Source organism: Mobula birostris, chromosome 10 (genome assembly GCF_030028105.1).
Source record: "Mobula birostris isolate sMobBir1 chromosome 10, sMobBir1.hap1, whole genome shotgun sequence".
Lineage (NCBI taxonomy): Eukaryota > Metazoa > Chordata > Chondrichthyes > Myliobatiformes > Myliobatidae > Mobula > Mobula birostris.
The window spans coordinates 125,197,783-125,218,200 of record NC_092379.1 but is presented as its reverse complement, the minus strand read 5'-3'; the positions used below and the strand labels follow the sequence as shown (position 1 = coordinate 125,218,200).

At 40.3% G+C, this 20,418-nt stretch overlaps 1 protein-coding gene across 2 annotated transcripts in view; it reads right to left on the bottom strand.

The window, feature by feature from the left end:
• Positions 1–20,163, bottom strand: part of LOC140204589 (tumor necrosis factor ligand superfamily member 13B-like) — a 37,991-nt gene extending 17,828 nt beyond the window's left edge. The window contains exons 1-5 of one of the 2 annotated variants that reach the window (XM_072271313.1): positions 19,847–20,163; positions 17,546–17,678; positions 11,161–11,217; positions 7,772–7,887; positions 4,913–5,063 (exon numbers count right to left, since the gene is read on the bottom strand). In XM_072271313.1, the coding sequence (XP_072127414.1) occupies positions 4,913–5,063; positions 7,772–7,887; positions 11,161–11,217; positions 17,546–17,678; positions 19,847–20,092 (703 nt within the window). In that variant the 5' untranslated portion in view covers positions 20,093–20,163. The remainder of the gene's footprint in view (positions 1–4,912; positions 5,064–7,771; positions 7,888–11,160; positions 11,218–17,545; positions 17,679–19,846) is intronic. The other variant, XM_072271314.1, reaches the window with a different exon arrangement.
• Positions 20,164–20,418: the final 255 nt, after the last annotated feature.

The window sequence follows — 20,418 nt, the reverse complement described above, 5'->3', positions numbered from 1 at the left end:
ACTGCATCTACTTATATATCAACTGCCCCATCTTCACCCTATCACTCTGGTTCCCATTACCCCACTAAATTAGCTTAAACCATCCTCAGTAGCTCTAGCAAACCTGCCTGCAAGGATATTTGTCCCCCTCGGGTTCAGATGTAACCCATCATTTTTTTGCAGGTCGTATCTTTGCCCAGAAGAGATCACAATGATCCACAAATCTGAAGCCCTGCCCTCTGCACCAAATCCTCAGCCATGCTTTCATCTACCAAAACATCCCATTCTTACTTTCTTTAGTACATGTCAGAGGCAGCAATCCAGAGATGTCCTGCTTTTCAGCTTCCTACCTAATCCCTGTATTCTCTTTTCTGGCCCTCCTTCCTTGTCCTACTTATGTCGCTGGTATACCATGACTTCCAACCGTCCCCTATCACTGATGCACTGCTCTTCTCTCCCCTTCCCTTCTGAGCCATAGAGCCAGACTCAGAGCCAGAGACCAGACCGCTGCGGCTTTCCCCTGGTAGGTCATCGCCCACCTACACCAATAGATTCCAAATACTTATTATTGAGGGGCACTTGGTACCAGCTGCCTATTCCCCTTTCCTCTCCCGGTAGTCACCAGGTATGTACCTCCTGTAACTTAGAAATGACCATCTCCCTGTAACTCCTGTATATCACCTCATTTTCCCATATGAGCTGAAGGTTCTTTAACATGGTCTCTAAGGAGCTGCAGGTTGATACACTTCTGGCAGATGTAGTTATCAGGGATTCTTAGCTAAGCCTGAGTCCTCACATCTCACACAAAGAACATACCACTAACTCTGGGCCCATTCTCAGTGCACTAGCTATGTACTAATATACAAAGGAAAAGGAAAAATAACTTACTAGAACCTTTCTTAGAACCGCCACGTGCTTGCCCAAGTCTATTGAGCTAAAGCCTCCCACTCTAACTCTGGCCCATTCCAACAATGGCCACTCCACTTACACATCCATTCTTTTTATTGGCTCAAATAAAACTCACTGCCAATGGCACTTCTTCTCTAATAGCTCCCGCCCTGCCAGAATGTTAGTTGCTCACTCACTACTGAGGCTGGCTAAGAGTCAGTAGTGAAGGCACGTTAACCTAGTAACTGTGTCATCACTTGTGTGTATCATTGACATTCCACTATGTTCAAAGAAAAGACAAGGTCAGATTTACTTAGCAGGTCAGTCAGCATCTGTAGCGACATTATGGGTCACCAGAATTGGTCAGTGCTGATATGAAGTGAAAGGCTGGTTATCTGAAATTACTGATTAGCTAGTTTCTCCTCAAGGCCCCACAGCAGTAACCTTCGTAATTGCTAGCTCTATTTTTATCTTTACTTTCTGCCTTTTGTCTACCACCACTCAAAAAACCGCATTGTTATGTATTATAACTCCAGGACATAAAACTGATTTAAAAAGAACACGGGAGCCCAGGATAATGTGGACACTTTATTTTTACTTTAGTGAGGTGTGCACTTATGATGTGGTGCCGTGATGACGTATATCATTCATGTAATACCCATATATAATTCACAATGAACCATCCAAAAAAAAACAAAAATTCTCAATCAAACAACACATGGACAACACCAATGGGGACGGGAGAGGTTCCCGAGGATTGGAGGGTTGCGGATGTTGTTCCTTTATTCAAGAAAGGGAGTTGAGATAGCCCAGGAAATTATAGACCAGTGAGTCTTAGTTCAGTGGTTGGTAAGTTGATGGAAAAGATCCTGAGAGGCAGGATTTGTGAACATTTGGAGAAGTATAATATGATTAAGAATAGCCAGCATGGCTTTGTCAAGGGCAGGTCATGCCTTACGAGCCTGATTGCATTTTTTGAGGATGTGACTAAACACATTGATGAAGGAAGAACAGTAGATGTAGTGTATATGGATTTCAGCAAGGCATTTGATAAGGTACCCCATCGGAGGCTTATTGAGAAAGTAAGGAGGCATGGGATCCAAGGGGACATTACTTTGTGGATCCGGAACTGGCCTGCCCACAGAAGGCAAAGAGTGGTTGTAGACAGGTCATATTCTGCATGGACGTCGGTGACCAGTGGTGTACCTCAGGGATCTGTTCTGGGACCCTTACTCTTCGTGATTTTTATAAATGACCTGGATGAGGAAGTGGAGGGATGGTTTAGTAAATTTGCTAATAACACAAAGGTTGGAGGTATTTCGGATAGTGTGGAGGGCTGTCAGAGGGTACAGCGGGACATTGATAGGATGCAAAACTGGGCTGAGAAGTGGCAGATGGAGTTCAACCCAGATAAGTGTGAAGTGGTTCATTCTGGTAGGTCAAATATGATGGCAGAATATAGTATTAATGGTAAGACTCTTGGCAGTGTGGAGGATCAGAGGGATCCATAGGACACTCAAAGCAGCTGCGCAGGTTGACTCTGTGGTTAAGAAGGCGTACAGCGTATTGGCCTTCATTAATCATGGAATTGAATTTAGGAGCCCAGAGGTAATGTTGCAGCTATATAGCACCATGGTCAGACCCCACTTAGAGGGTTAAATTCCCACTGCTCATAAGGAGTTTGTATGTTCTCCCTCTGACTGTGGGTGCTTTGTTTCCTTTTATATTCCAGAGGTGTACTGTTAGGCTTAATGAGTTCTGGGCATGCTATTTTGGGTGGCATGGTAGTGTAGTGGTTAGCACATCGCTTTACGGTGCCAGCGACTGGGGTTCAATTCCCAACATTGCCTGTATGTTCTCCCAGTGACTGCATTAGTTTCCTCCCACAGTCCAAAGACATATGGTTAGTGGGTTAATTGCTCATTGTAAATTATCTTGTGATTAGGCCAGGGTTAAATAGGTGGGTGGCTATTTGACGCAGCTCGTTAGGGCGGAAGTGCCTATTCTGCGTGGTATCTCTAAATAATAAAAAATAGATAATATATATGAATTTTCCCTATTTGCAGCAGAAATATTCTGCCCCTAATCTTCAAAATCAAGTGAAATAATTTATTTTCCACATCAAATCTCATCTGCCATGTTTCAGCCCATACACTAAACCCCTTTAGACTCTTTGAGTCTTGTTTTGCCCACATATTATAGATAGAGAGATGGATATTTTATTAATCCCAAAGCAAATTAGAGTGTCACAGTAGCATTCCACGTGCACAGATTTACAAATACTGGAAGAGAAGTAAGAAAGAATAGAAATATAAGTTACTTAAAAATAAGATGTACAAGATCTACAAGTCAAAAATTACAAGATCTCAAAGGTGGGGTAGTGCAAGAATTACCATAATGTTAAACAGTAATGTGTGCACATTCACGCCATCCAGGTAAGAAGTGATGGTATCATTATTGTATTATTGGAAATTTTTACCACTGTCTTTTTATCTAATTTCATCATGTAGATTTTGATCAGCGAAGCCCCTGAGTTGATTCCCATGGCTTTACTGGTAACAGGCGGCCATTAAAATAGACCCAATTACTGCCTCTGTTTTCTGTTCCTTCACCAACCAAAATGCATGAATAAAGTACACTGATCATACATGGTTGTAAAGATCAACTGAAGCAGATTTTTGGTAAGTTTAATTTTGCACGTATACTGCATGAATTATGGTCTGCAATTGAACAAGAGGTTGAAATGTTTTATATATATATATATAGATGTCAGAATAATTTGCTTATTGGAATCTGTTAGAGAATTTAAACTATTAAGATACAGAAACAATTTGTGCAGTTTGTTTATTTTAAGGGACTACACATTGCAACTGTTATTCATTTTAAAGATAGGAAAATTAAAATAATTTTATGAATCAATACCCTAAGGGACAGACTCCTCACCCACCAGATCCAACATACAATTCAATGGACAACCCTACTGCATTCAAACCCAGATTAAAGAGATATAGGATCCTGTTCAACTCGTCCAATTTTGTAGAAATATGTGTAGCTTCTCCACATTCCCAAACTATGATCTGGCTCTTCCAAAAACTCAGATAAGACATATTTTCCTTCTCAGATTCAAACCAATACCTATTATTCTCACTCAGTTCACATTGGCTTTGCAGGCTTCTGCAGACCCATGCAAACTTCATTACCTTCATATTCAGATCCAGATTCCGATCGTAACATGACGGGAAAGACTTAATGAGCTGAATAGCTGAACTTTTCCTCCATGTCTTACAGTCTTATGGTCTTCTCTTCCATCTTAACCACACCCCCACCCCCTTCTCCAGGCACCTTCTCTTCCATTCATAGGAGATACATCACCAGTCTGTTTACAATCACCTTCCTACAATCTGTAGACTCAAACAGTCCTTCCAGGTGAAGTAGTGATTCATTTAAACATACACTTCAGTGTACTTTTTGAATCTCATAATTTTTCCCCTTTAATATTTGGAAATCTACCAAATGCAGAATAAGCTACTGATTTAAAGCATTTAAAACATGCCTTTCTTTTCTCACTTTACTGTGGGATGAAATCCTTCCAATCTCTGATGTTACACACATAGAAGTTGCTGGTGAACGCAGCAGGCCAGGCAGCATCTCTAGGAAGAGGTACAGTCGACGTTTCAGGCCGAGATCCTTCGTCAGGACTGACGAAGGATCTCGGCCTGAAACGTCGACTGTACCTCTTCCTAGAGATGCTGCCTGGCCTGCTGCGTTCACCAGCAACTTTTATGTGTGTTGCTTGAAATTCCAACATCTGCAGATTTCCTTGTGTTTAAATCTCTAATGTTAACTTTTTTTCTCTCTCCATGGGACATTATGGAGCTGCATCCAAAGGTGTTACTGATCATTCAGAGCAACTATAAAAGGGGTTTTAATCTGATTTCAATTTCTTAATTCAGATTAGTATATGACCTCACTGAGGAGTTTTTATTTGACATTCCAAAGAATGATATAGATATACAGTAGACATTTTGTATAGCCATGAACTTACCAGCAGTGAAACAGCTATTACTGGATGTGTTGTTTGGCATGTTTTGTAAGCACCGAAATAAGGTAATCATATGCCTTTCATTCCCAGTCACATTAATCTTCTTTCTCCGTACAACATGACCCATAACCATGCAGTTATCATAGTACAGAACCTGCAAAATGAACAATCAATAAACAAATATGATCTGAAATCAATTAAATGATTTATTGTGAATTTTTTTTAAAAGCTGCTAATGCTGGAAAGCTGGGAAAAAAATAGAAAATACTGCAATCACTCACCAAGTCAGGCAGTATCTGTAGAAACAGAAAGAGAGTTAACATTTCAGGTCAAAGACCCTCATCAGCACTGTGAAAGAGAGGAAATGTGTCAGTTTTCAATTTTCTGCAACTTAGAACTATCTTGTTTTCCTTCTTTCTCAGTTCCAATGAAAGGACATTGACCTAAAATGATCACTCTGTTTCTCTTTCCACAGGTGCTACCTGACCTGCTGACTTTTCTATTAGTTTCTGTTTTTATTTGAACATTATTTAATTGAAATAACAAACCTAAGGATTTTCAAATACAGTGGTAGATTAGAACAAGTAAAATATATAGAGCAATGTGCACAAAAATGCTGGAGGAGCTCAGCAGATGAGGCAGCACCTATAAAACTGTCAACCTTTCAGTCCAGCCACAATGAAGGGTCTCAGCTTGAAACATCGACTGTTTATTCCCCTCCATAGGTGCTGCCTGACCTGCCAAGTTCCTCCAGCATTTTGTGTGCATTGCTCTGGATTTCTAGCATCTGCAGAATCTCTTGTGTTTATAATGTCATTATGTCTGTTTAGGTACAGGAACTATCCATAACTGTTAAGATTGCTTAAGCAATGCTGTGATATATTGATTAAACTGTTGGATAACGTCTCCAACAGAATTGACACGTAACAAAATTAGGATTTATGTTTCTTTTTTGCCGGCTTGTGGCACTGCTGATGCCCTGTGTTTCGAGGCCATGTTTGCTAATTAGCTCTCTTTGGATTGTAACTAATTACAACAGATGGGATTAGTAGTAGAGAGCTACTAGGACTTGACGTTTCAATCCCTATGGTAAGTGGGCACTCTCGATGTTGGCAGTGGGTTTGGAGTGGTGACAAGGAGGGAGGGTAGGTACGTCATCAGGGTCATCAGGTGGGCACCCTCCTTCTTTGACGTTTCGTTGATAAGCCCACGACGTCTCCCGAGGGCTCAACGGTGCTACCTGGCGTCCCAGATACACCCCCCTCAGTTCCATACCCTCCTGTCTTCATCTTGCAGCCCAGTTGTTGTCTTTCCTTTTAATCCAAATCCAATTGCTGCTGAGTAGTAGGTGGTGAAGAATTGGCAATGCAGCTATGTGTTGTTCATTAGAATTGGACTAGTCAATAAAATGCAAGCATGTTAAAGTTAATCTGAGTAATTATACTGAGGTTAGGGCTTGTCAGTTATTATATATTTGAAGCTGGAAGTTCCTAACAGGTAAGTAGTTCCTGTTAGGAACTTGCAAGTTTTGGAATAGCTGGAAAGCAGTCTTGAGTAATAGTTTGTGAGTTACTTATTCGAGTTAGTAGGGCTGGGCTTGCTTTTCTATTTTGGACTTACAGTATATTTTTCTTGCTAAAGATAAAAATTGTCATTTAAAGTTTCTGGTAATTGGCATTGCAGATTATAGTGCATCCAGGTTAACTTAAAATCAAGCCATGCTCAAATGAAAATATCTTCATACAAGTGCTCCCATAAGCTGCTGCTTTTGTGTTTTGTATCTTTTCCCTGAGTAAGTTAATTTTTGCTGTAATACATTGTTCTGAGGCATGGCATTTTACACTATTTAAAAATGAAAGATGAGCTCTGTGTCCTGGATATGGTCACTGTTCTTTTTTTGGTGCTGTAACTTTGATCTTGCCTACAGACTCCATCTCCCTATCTTGCTGGCAGAGCCATTTGGCTTTTTATCCCAATCTTTTGTGTTGGTCCATCTGTCGACACCAACCTTGCTCACCTTACTGACCCAGACCTGATTCTCAGCGTACCTCAAAAGTCTCATTGCTCATTTTGCTAGTTTTGCTTGTTTTACCTCTCTTTGCCGTCCGCCTGAGTTCCTCAGTCCTGGACGACACAACAGAAACTTTAAACTCCCTCTCCCACAAAACGCCGGAGGAACTCAACAGGTCAGACAGCATCTATGGAATTGAATAAGCTGTCAACATTTTGGGCTGAGACCCTTCATCAGGACTAGAAAGAAAGGATGAAGAAGCTTGATTAAGAAAGATCATGGCTTCTTCCTCCTTTATTTCTAGTCCTGAAGAAGGATCTCAGCCCAGAATCTCAACTCTTCATTCTGCTCCTCAGATGCTGCCTGACCTGCTGAGTTCCTCCAGAATGTTGTATGTGTTACTCTGGATTTTTGGCATCTGCAGGATCACTCGTGTTCATAACTCTCTCTTCCTCTGTCTCTAGCCTTAATCACCCAAAAGTCAATCGTATATTTATCCCACATTTTCATAACCAGCATACAGAAATAATGAGAAAATACATCCATTAGTCATGTGTATTTCCTTCTCAGTAATTCATGGGTTTTTGGACATTGATTGCACTAGTGTCTAATTCCTAGAGTTTCTATCGTCACCTTGGAGGGAATTGCCTCTAGATCTCTAGTCTGCTCATGGAAATATGCCAGAGAAGTGTGTGTAAATGCCCAAACCACACATGTTCTTCTGACTTGTAAGTGGCAAAGAGAGCCTCTAGAATGCATCATTTTAATGCTCTATATATAGCTAGAAATCTCACCTTTCCAATCTATCCCCATCAGCAACCCCACTCTTGCCATTGTTACATTAGATTTACCTGACTGTACACAGTATAAAAGCCTTCTTCTTTCACAAGTATATTATCCAATTTTTTTGCCAAAGCCGCTCCCTTCTGAGAAGCCACGGTCCAAGGAATAAAAGTTGAATCACCTGCTGATATAATGTTAAAAGGCATTGAGGAACGAATCCAATTAAACAAGTTCATTACAACAGTTGTGAGGATGATACAGGTTATTGTATATATTGGTTGGGTTAATTAAGCAGCAAAGTGGACAAAATTGAGTACACATACATTTTCAAAAAATTACTTTTATTCACAGACCATAAGACTTTGAAGAATTATGTCATTTGGCCCATCAGTTCTGCTCTGCCATTCAATCATGGTTGATTTATTTTCCCTCTCCATCCCATTCTCCTGCCTTCTCCCCGTAACCTTTGATCCCCTAACTAACCAAGAACCTATCAACCTCCGCTTTAAGCAACACACACAAAATGCTGGTGGAATGCAGCAGGCCAGGCAGCATCTATAGGAAGTAGAGTCGACTTTTCGGGCCGAGACCCTTCGTCAGGACTAATTGAAAGAAGAGATGGTAAGAGATTTGAAAGTGGGAGGGGGAGGGGTGATTCAAAATGATAGGAGAAGACAGGAGGGGGAGGGATGGAGCCAAGAGCTGGAAAGTTGATTGGCAAAAGGGATACGAGGCTGGAGAAGGGAGAGGATCATGGGATGGGAGGCCTAGGGAGAGAGAAAGGGGGAGGGGAGCACCAGAGGAAGATATAGTGAGAGGGACAGAGGGAGAAAAAATGTGAGAGAAAGAAATGGGAAAAAATAAATAATAAGTAAATAAATAAATAAACAAACAAACAAATAAATAAATAAGGGATGGGGTAAGAAGGGGAGGGGGGGCTTTAAATTAAATTAAGTTAAACCTCTGCTTCAAATTACGTTTGTATTGGTGTTCATTTAAATATTTTAGTTTACTTGACTACAGCAATTAGCCTTTGAAAATGTGTATTACTGTCCTCCATTTTATTATTTTTCACTTAATTTTTGTGTAAAGATTTCAGGTGCAGTTTATGAATAAAAAATTCAAAACTATAGAGCATGTACTGTAACGAGAGGGTGGACAAACTTGGGCTGTTTTCTCCGGAGCGACTGAGGCAGAGGGGAGATCTGATAGAGGTTAATAAGATGGAGTAGATGGGCAATATCTTTTCCCCAGGGTTGAATTGTCTCGTACCAGAGGGCATGCATTGAAGGTGAGAGGGGGTAATTTCTAAGAAGATGTGAAGGACAAGTTTTTACACTGAGGGTGCTAGAATGCCTGGGGTGGTGGTAGAGTGGTAGAGGCAGAAACATTAGAGGTGTTTAGATAGGCACATGACTGGGAGGATTAGATGTCATGCAGACAAAAGAGGTTAGTTTAGTTGGACATTTGATTATTAGTTTAGTTGGTTCAGCAAAACAATGTGAGCCTAAGACTTCCTGCACCGCACTATTCCACGTTCTATGTTGTAAAAACACAAACATGATTTCTGCCAGAAACCTCACCTGATTAATTAGAGGAAGACCGGTGGGATGTAAGTGTAGAAAAGCAACAACCTTTACAAATTACCTGCTCTTCTCCATCCATGTGTTTGGTTAGCACATTTTAGAATAAATACATAGTTTTCAGACTGTACAGTTTTGTAACTTATTCCACTGGGTATTTAATTAACAAACAGATTTGTCACTAAAAACTTAAGCTAATTGAAGATAAAATATATTTATAGCACACCACGCAATAAACTTATTTTATTACAGTGCCATTGACCTCAGTTAAATTCTGCCACTGTGTGTAAGGAGCTTGGATATTCTCCCTACGGCCGTGTGCATTTCTTCCTGGTGCTCAGTGTTTCCTCTTACATTCTAAAGACGTACGTGTCAGGGTTAGTGAGTTGTGGGCATGTTGTATTTGTGCCGGAACCATGGTAACACCTGCCGACTACCCAGAACAATCCTTGCTTATTTCATTTGATGCAAATGATATATTTCATTGTGTGCTTTGATATTCCCATGTACATGTGACAAATAATGCTAGTCAAAAGGAACTTGTCATTGTTTAAGAAGAACTTTGTTTCATTGTCATTGGGATCAGTTTCACAGAATATTTTGAAGATTAAATTGGCAAGTAGAGCCCTTACTGTAAGTGTCACTTAGCGGTAGAGTTTAGACACTAAATGAAGGTTTTTCTTTCATTGGCCATGGGACACATGTTTAAAGCTTGAAAAGTCTACCCTATTGCAAGTGTTTGACTTCCAAAGGGCAGAGGTAGGTTTAATTGTCTTGTGCTTTGCATCATAGTCATAGTCATAGTAATAGTCATACTTTATTGATCCCGAGGGAAATTTGGTTTCGTTACAGTTGCACCAACCAAGAATGTGATATTGGTGTTTTTATTGGACCCTTGACTGATTCCTTTTAAAATGAAAACCAAGGTTGAATGGTTGTAGGAGAAGCAAGATGAAATACTTTGAAACCATAAGACTGTAAGATATAGGAGCAAAATTAAGTCATTTGGCCCATCAGGTCTGCTCCAACATTTCATTATGACTGATCCATTTTCCCTTTAAGCCTGAATCTCCAACCTGTTCCTTGTATTCCTTCATGCCCTGACTAATCAAGAATCTATCAACCTCTGCCTTAAATATAGCCAATGACTTGGCCTCCACAGTCACCTGTGGCAACGAATTCCACAGATTCACCTTTCTCTGGTTAAAAAAGATCTTCCTAATTTCCGTTCTAAAAGGACACCCCTCTATTCTGAGTCTGCGTCTACTTTGGTTTTAGACTCCCCCAATACAGTTTGATAGTGACTAAGAAGGTTTATTATGAGATTATATTCACTTGGGACCTTCAGCTAAGAGAAGAGCTCAGCTGGTATCTTTCACCAAAATTCACTTGACCACCTAAAAACACCGTTTATTATAATTCTCTGCCTCTGTAATCCATCCCTAAACTAAGCAGTTTTTTCATTTTCTTTCACCTGCAAAACAAATGTAATTAACTTTGGTGTTCATTTTCTCACTTGTAGCATTGTCAAATATCTTGGGCATTTAAAAACTACTACCAAGATTCAGCCCTTCAATCAAACGTACCTTGTTTCAAGTCAATTTTGTTTACCCCCCTCCAGTTAAAAACATTCTGTGGGATTTCTGGTGGAAAACATGCATTTGTAGCAGGTAAACAGTATTTGACAAGATATAGTAAATGAAATGGAGTGAAAGAAGTTACTCAAGTGAAAGAAACACCAAACGGGTGTGTGTAGATAGTTGGTCATATTCCAAAACCCTAAAGGAAATGGTGTAAAAAATAACAGAAGCTTTGTACATTAATTTTCAACATTCTACATACGTACAGCACAGCATCTGGCCTTCCTAAATTACCTTGCTGAATTGTGCTTCTTTCAGTGTCAGGCATCAGTTGCAAGAAAGACAGCTGTTCTGCAAAGAAAAGAAATTTAATTGTTAGTTTTATATTAATTGCAATTACAATCACACTCCTTAAGTTTTTAGTTTCCCTTTTAGTATCTCACAATGAGGTAATCGTTTTCTCTATGTCTGAAACTTGGAATCCAAAACATAGCTTGAATAAACTTCCTCAATATAGTCTACTAAGAATTAAAGGTTTTAGAAGAAACCGAGACCCTTGTGGAAGTTGAATTGATAATCTGGGGCGAGGCCTTTGAAGTGAGAATGCTGGAGAAACCTTTGCCTACTATGACCCACATAGACTGCAGCAGTGTGTATTTAAGCCAAATGAGTGAGACCTCAGCGTGAAACTTTTCCAGAAAGGTCTTCCTAAAACATAGTTGCCCTTTACACTATAGGGGGTGCCAGAGACAGACGAGATAACAGATGGATGTGAAACATGCCCAACAACTAAGGCTCTATTGTCTTTCCTAACTTCAAAATATCATCGGCTGTCCATTTGAAGTTTCCATTGACCTTAACACCTCTATTGTAAATGGCGATTGATCTTGTGAGTAAGGAATTCAAAGATATGTAATTTCTAATACTCAATATCCGAAAATGATGGGCGAGTTCTGTATAAAAATAGCAGTTTTCTGTCAGACCTCAGAACAGTGTACACGACAGAGGCCTTGCCTTTTGTCTTGTGCACAAGTAAAATAAAAAGGGTTTTTTCCCCACGTTTTCTTGCTTAGTAGGGTTTTTTTATTATCACCAAAAATTTTTCAAACTTTAAAATAATGTTTTTTTTTCTTGAGACATTGTAAATGTTGCTTACTCCGATTAACTTGTGTTAATTTTGGATAATAATACTAATAAAAAGATTCGAAAAGAAAAGAAAGAAAGGAAGAAAAGGAATGCTTAATTCATAAGAGTGCATCTGTTCTGGGCCCAGTTATTTTAGTTAGTTTATTTTATTGTCAGCAATGACAGTTACTTTGACACCCTCAGGTCCTTACCATGAAATAAATCCTCGAGGCAGGCTATAACACCATTTCAGTACAACGTTTGTCTGTTTTGAAAAGCAAAAAAGAAGTTGTCCCTCTTCCCCTTTCTTCTTGGTGGACGTATTCCCTTCCCTCCGAACAGCTTTGTCTCTGAAGACAAAAGCAACTGCAGACACTATAATAAGACCATATGACAAAAAAGCAGAATTCGGCCCATCACATCTACTCTCCATTCCATCATGGTTGATTTATTTTCTCTGTCAAGTTCATTCTCCTGCCTTTTCTCTGTAACCTTCGACCCCTTGATGCCCTTAAACTGTAATCTAGAACAAAAACCAGATCTGGAAAAACTCAAAGTGCCTGCTCAACCCAACGAGTTCTTCTAGCATCCTGTTTTTTGCCAACACCTTTCACCACAAGTGCACTTGACCATCTAGAAGCACTATTTATTGTAACTCTCTACCTCTGTAATCCCTTCCTAAACCCAGCAGATTTTCATTTCCTTCACCCTGCAAAACAAATCTAACCAACTTGAGTCAATTTTTCTACTTGTAATGTTGATTCAGATTCCTATTTGGATTTATTTATCACATGCACGTACATCAAAACATACAGTGAAATATGTCACGCGCTGGGGGCAGCCACACGCTCTGGCACCAACGTTGCGTGTCCACAATGCTCGACAGAACACGAAAGCAACAAAGCTACAGCAGCAAAACAAGGCCTGCTCCTCTCTCTCACCAACACCCACCAACCCATGCACAGACACAGACCTCTAACCGCCAGGACAAGCCATCGTTGGCCTCCAGGCAGGCTTGTAGATTTGCAGACACTGGGCCCTGACTTCCCCAGTGATTCACAGAGATTCAAGTGCCTAGAACTACGGTTTTTTTGGGTGCCACCTAAACACATTGATTACATTTTAGTGCCAAGACATTGCCTCTCCATTCAAGAGGTACCACTCTGGCTCTCTAAATCCAAGTTTCATACATAATTTCCTTTCATCAGTCATTAACAGCTAACAATATGTCATAATGATGTGCTGCAGTGGGTTGGTCCCATATGTTCATCGGAAATAGGCATGGCATTTTCACTGGAATTTAAATTCTTGAAATTCTTTGGAAATAAGCTGTTCTGGTGAATCTGGTCACCAACAGTAAACAAAGTTGTCCTTCCGCCCTTTTAGCCTGCAGTGGAATATACTTCCTTCCCTTCAAACAGCTGTCACTGCAGACAAAAGAAGCTGAAGATGCTGTAATCTGGAACAAAATCCAGAATCTGGAAAAACTCAAGCACCTGCACAAAGACAAACAGGGCTAGTAGCAACTTGACGGCCTGATTTACATTGCACCTGATCTCATCGTGCAGTTAAACCAATGGAAAATAAAACAGGCCACGATGTAACAAAGACCACTGCTCTTCCATCAGTCTCAGAATCAGGTTTATGTCATGAAATTTGTTGTTTTGTGACAGCAATACATTAAAAAGAAGTGCAATCTACTCAGGAATAGTGATGGCCATTTAAACAGCTTATAGAAGAAACAGGCTCCAAGAACATGCCCATGGTCATCAACGGAAGGAATATGCATGTGAGTATGAGGACAACCTGTAACATTTGCTGTGATCTTCAGGTTTATGAATGATCCACCTCATTTCCCTGCTTAATGTCCCGCCATTGCAGAAGGCGGACTTCAATCAGTTCAATTCCCTCCATATAAAGAAACTGCTGTGAGCCCCAGATGCAGTGAGTGTAATGGGATTCATCAAAATTCTGCTGTAGACATGATACAGAGCTGGCCCACACCTCCAACCATGTTGTTCCAGTGCAGGTGCAGCCCTGATGTCTACCCAACAACGTGAAGAAATGCCCCCCACCAGAAAAAACTCCACAGTTCAGGAAATTGTAGCTCAGTCAGTTTCTCCCAACGTGATGGAAGGTACTACTGCCCAGTGACTCTTCCCCACCTCGTTCCAAATGGGCATTTTTAAGAAATGCGGGGCAATGACCATCTCTACTGAGAGAGGGTCTAACCAAACACCCTTGACATTCATTATTAGTATCCTGGATGCATGGGACTGGATGTGCAACTTGACCAATCATGTGTAGTTGGTCAGCGAATGGTTATTCTGTGGCCTATAGCTCACTCCCAATACCCGCAAAGGATTTCTGTCATCTACAAGGAACATTTGTATTCATCTAGGTAAATGGAATGCTCTCCATTTACCCAGATGAATACAGCTCCGATAACACAAAGCTGCGCACAATCCAGGATCAGGTAATGGATTAATTGATCCCATCACCCTGACCTCTCCCTCTCACCTCTACCATGGCACAATGGCTACCATGCATGTCTTCTGTAAAATGCACGACACTTACTTGCCGTGACTACTCTTACACCCCATCCCAGACGTATAGATTTGACCACTTACGCAGACAAGGATAGTGGGTGCAGGGAACACTCACTCCAACATAAGCTCCCATTGGGAAATACAGTATATCACTGGTCTCATTTGCTGCAGGGTCTAGTTCCAGGAACACACTAGCCAACAACCTTCAAGGAGTACCAAAAGGACCACAGTAGTTCAAGATGTCAAATTACCACCAACTTTCCAAGAATTATTAGGGACAAACATTATGTGCTTGACTGAACATCAATATCCATTTCTCATAAATGAATATGAATACATAACCACCATTCAATAAGATAATATATGATCCTGAGTTTCAAATCAGTTTTTTTTGCCTGATGTATGTACTTTATTTATTGGGATACATTGCAAATAGACCCTTCCAGCCCTTCGAGCCACATCACCCAGCAATCCCCTGATTTAACCCTAGCCGAATCACAGGACAATTTTACAATGACCAATTAACCAAAGGTGGCACATCTTTGGACCGTGGGAGGAAACCAGAGCACCCAGAGGAAACCCCCACGATCATGAGGAGAACGTACAAACACCTTCCCAGGCAGCGTCAGGAATTGAACCTGGGTCACTGGAACTGTTAAAGATTGTACTGACCACTACACTTATGTACCACCCTTATGATTAACAACCCTGATCTATGCTTCAAATATACTGTATCCAATACCGAGCATTTATAACCATCTAAAGCAGAGCATTTCAAACATTTACAACTCTGTCTAAAGAAAAGTTCTCCCCATCTCAGTTGTAAACTTACAATTATTATCTCAAGACTATGTTGTCAATTTTATTATCAATTATTATTTCAATTACTACCTCAAGACTATATCTCTAAGTTTAGTTATCTGTTCTTATCAGAAACTGCTCAGCCTTGATGAAATCTCTCTTGATTGGTCTATATGTCATGATGTGCGCTACCAATATTGGAATCCAAGTGTGAAGGAAATTTAGACCCTAATGTAGAGTCAGTGACAAGAGTTTATTCTTCATAATTCCAAAAGAACGTTGGTGGCTTGGCTGAGCGACACCGCCAGAAATCGCATTCTCAAAACTAGGACCCCATGACTAGCACTAATCAGGCATCTGTTTAATTAATGCAAGTGACATGGAATTGCTGAGCCTATCAAAATAAACTTAACAAGCTTAGACAGAAAGCACAGCAGACCGCATTACAAGGAGCGAATTGCTTGAGAAAAACAGAAGGAACCCTAAACGATTAATGACTCTTGTTAAACAACAATTAATCAGTTCAGGTGCTCTAAAAACCTTGGAGCAACGCTCTCTGACACCACACACAGCCCTGAAGAACTCATTACAGTACACTGCAGTGAAAATATGTCAAATTTCCCAATTTCCTTTCCTGAGAAAAATGTCCCCTTTTCCAAAAATCAGTCCCATAAATTTGCCTTGTATTGATTCCAACTCTGTCCTTGAGTCCATAGACTCAGAATGCCCACAGTAATCTATTAACTTGCATAGGCACAACGGAACATTCTTAATTCTGTACTCCAATCTCTTGTAACAAAGAATTACTCTTCAATTAGTTGCTTTAATTAATTTATATCCCTGCATTTTCACTTTTTGTCAGAATTAGCACTCTTGATTCTCTGTACATAAATACTTGCCAGTTCCTCACAACGTATATGCAGTAAAAATTCCTTTCTATTCTTTCACCCAGACACACAAACTCGCATTTCCCTCAATGTACTCCATCTGCCACCTCCTCTCCTGTCACATAAAGTGAATCATTTTTTAATAGACTTTTTGGTTTAGAAATATATTTTAATGCTCTTAAAGCAACATCACCCTAATGCTGTTTGCATGATTTACATTATGATAAAGGTGTTCACATGCAAACTTACAGAACAACATTGTCAGATTTTCCTGCATTATGACATGCTGATATCAGCATGTCAGTTTTAGTATGACAATAGCTGTTGATTAAATTGCAGGTTCTTAGGAATTATTAGAGCTGGTATGATGTCTACAGCCAGGTCCTTAATGGGCATACAGTAATACAAGATGTATTCTTTCAGGTACAATGGAGCTGGAATGCTCTCAGATAGCAGAGGATCTGGGGAGACTAATGAAGAATGGTGCCTGGAGGAAGCATGTTCTATGTGAGAGAGGGTTATAGAACATAGAATGTAGAATAGGACCAGGCCCTTCAGCCCTCAATGTTTGTTCTGACCATGATGTCAGTTCAATCTGCACATCTGCCAGCAATGAGGTCTATATCCTTCTATATTCCCTGCCTTTGTGTGTGCCTATCTAAATATCTCTTAAACTTTGCTATCATGTACTATGCTTCCATCATCTACCTTGACAGAGTATTCCTGACACCTATAACTCTATCAAAAAAATTTACCACATAAATCTCCTTTGAAGTTTCCCTCATTCACCTTAAACCTCTGCCCTCTATATTTTGACATTTCCACCATGGGAAGTTGAAGTTGAATGCTTTGTAGGAAGTTGCGAGGAAATTCATTGTAAGGAGTAACACTACATGGAAAGCAAGCTACAAGATATCTAAACACAAAATAATCTGCAGATGCTGGGGTCAAAGCAACACTCACAACACGCTGGAGGAACTCAGCAGGTCGGGCAGCATCCGTGGAGAAGATTGGTCGACGTTTCGGGCCAGAACCCTTCGTCAGGACTGTGGGGGGAAGGGGCAAAGGCCCTATAAAGAAGGTGAGGGAGGGTGGGAAGGAGAAGGCTGGTAGGTTCCAGGTGAAAAACCAGTAAGGGGAAAAATAAAGGGGTGGGGGAAGGGAGGCAGGGAGGTGATAGGCAGGAAAGGTGAAGAAAGAATAGGGGAAAACACAATGGGTAGTAGAAGGAGGTGGAACCAAGAGGGAGGTGGTAGGCAGCTGGGGGAGGGGGCAGAGTGACATAGGGATAGGGGAATTGTAAAGTCATTTGCTTACTTTCACAAGGTCTTGTATCTCTCCTTCTTCTAAGACTTGTGGTTTCATGGCTGTTGTCATTCAGTGTGGTTAACTGTTCTCTTATTTGGAATTGGGCATTATTGTCATTTTTTAGATTTTCAGGCAGATCTTCCTGAGGAGAATTGTGAACAAAACATAAATAGAAAAAATTCAGTGGTTGCTTTTCCTCTCCCCTGAGTCCATAGATTGGAAAGCAGCCATCCGTCATCATTCCTCATCCATGAAAATATACATTGATTATTGACATGAGATTTTACTGTGGGAGACATGAAAGTCTGATCAACACTTTTGGACAGAAAGTCTATTCCAGTCATTGCCAGAAAAGTTAGGCAAGAACTCAACCATCTCGATATTTACGTTAGCTGATATAAATTGGTGCCTACCAACTGTTACCCAATTTTTCTGTGCATTGAGTCTATCTGCTTCCGTTAGGTTGAAGGGTCAGGTATCAAGTTTCTTGAGGCCCTTGACTCAGTAAGTTATGGTGTGTCCATGATCTCACTGGTAAGCATTGCTCTTCCTCCCCTCCCATCAATACACCAATTGCAGAGACACCCAAACTCTTTAAGGCTACAAGGCTCCTCAGTACTGCTAGCATCTCAGCCTTGGCAGTTCCCTCAGGGGTGTGAGCAGCGGTTTGGTGACAGGCAATAGAAAGAAAGTAAATTTCTGGCCACAACCAATCTAATGGCCTTTGGAAATCTCAGATAATCAGGAGGACCTGGTCTCTATTTCTTCTTGTCTCTGACGATCAGAGATATTTAGAAACAGAATATTAAAATTTTGAAACATTAAAAATTTTCAATACAAATTGAAGTCAAAATTCACTTTAAACACATTTTGCTGATGTGAAGCAATTAAAACATTAATATTAAATTTCTTGATGACACTATGACTCCAAAATACCAAGAACAGTTACCTTTACTTGTCTTTTAGATGAGTGTCAGTTATCCCATTCAGATGGTTAAGGCCATGCTAGATGCACCAGCTTTGACTAGTATGAAGCTGAGGGATGGGATACAAAGGGTATCCAGCCGGGTGAGTTATGGAACAAATATGAAATCCGAGGCTGAGCGCAAAGTTACTTGTGCCCTGATCCTAACTCTGTCACAGTCCATCATTACGTCCTGCAGTGAACATGACAGAGGTATAGAATGTGCTGACTTTGTGTACTGCAGCTAGTCAGCAAGTGGCTCCCCTTGGAAAGATTAGCCTGACAATCCACACAGCCTGGCTCGCATCACCTCAGTTCCACTCAGCTATCTGTCAGAAAGAGTCTGACCCTTTCAGAATGGGATAGCCAAAGGCTTCTTTTGCAGGGCTGAAATGGCTATCATGAGGGGACATAGTTTTAAGGTGCTTGGAAGTAGGCACAAGGGGGATTTTCACACAGAGAGTGCTGGGTGCATGGAATCCACTGCCAGCGACGATGATAGAGGCGGATACAATAGGGTCTTTTAAGATAGGTACATGGAGCTTAGAAAAATAGAGGGCTGAGCAGTAGGGAAATTCTAGGCCGTTTCTAGAGTAGGTTACATGGTCGACACAACATTGTGAGCTGCAGGGTCTGTAATGTGCTGTAGATTTCTATGTCCTATGATCGCCTACGATCCTTACTCGTGCAGGCTTTACCAATGCTCCTCTTCGGCTATCTGCTGAAAGGTAGAGGGGAAAGGTGATCTCTCTGTATTTGCAGTTTATATTTATGGAGGAGTCTGAAGTAATAACAAGGGAGAAACCTGTGGGCATTGAGAAACACTTTCTAATGTTCTATTACACTATCTAGTCAGTATAGAGAAGCACTGTTAATGGGTTACAAAGTACGGGAAGCAAATATTTGGCAAATAGTACAGAAACATACCATTGGGATTTATGTCATACTCTATAGTTAGAGCAAATAGAATAAATACATATATAGGGCAATAGGAAGAAGTTACACACACAAAGAGCTGGAGGAACTCAGCAGGTCAGGCAGAATCTATGGAAATGAATAAATAGTCAACGTTTCAAGCCGAGATCCTTCTTCAGGACAGAGAAGGAAGGGGGAAGATGCCAGGAAAAAATTGATGCTTTTAAGTATTTTCTATCTGCTCAGAAGTCACATTAATGTAATAATCCTGTTGCATTATTCAGCATAAAATTGTTGTCTTCTATTGTCAGCTGTCACTTGCTCGATATTATTATGCTTTACTCCCATTCACCATGACAGAAGATCACATTTAGAATTTACTCCAGTAAATGGAAAAAAATCCAAGAGATTTTGCGGAAATATTTCCTTACCATTTTCTTTTCATGCAGCATTGAGCCTTCCTCAACATTAACTCTGGTCCTCTTGTTAAAAACATGAAGCTGCTTATGGACATTTGCCAGTTCATTTCGTAGATCAGTTATTTGCTGCATCAGTATTACCAGCAGTGTCAAACAACATAACACAGCCAAGAAGAGGATAACAACAGTTAAAACAAATCCTCTCATGATAGATCTGGTCCTTGATTCCGGTAAATTATTCCAGTATTTGGGTCGCATTGTAACTTAATTAGTTTTTCTTTCTTAGTTCCAGTCACTCTGGTACAATTCTTTTACTCAGCAGAGGAAGTTCGTATGATAGAAGGCGTTATTTTGCAATGAGAACAGGAAATCGTATTTCATAGGAATATTTGCATAATTGAATTGTTTAAAAGGGCCTTATCATCTGTTATTCTGAAGTTGCAAAATGAAACAGATATGAATTTGCTCAAAAGTACAAATTCCTAATTAAATGCACTAAATGTAATGTATGTTTCTTACATTTGTTTTCTATGTAGCTGAATGAATTAAAAAGCCCATATGTTATACCTTCATGGTTATTAACA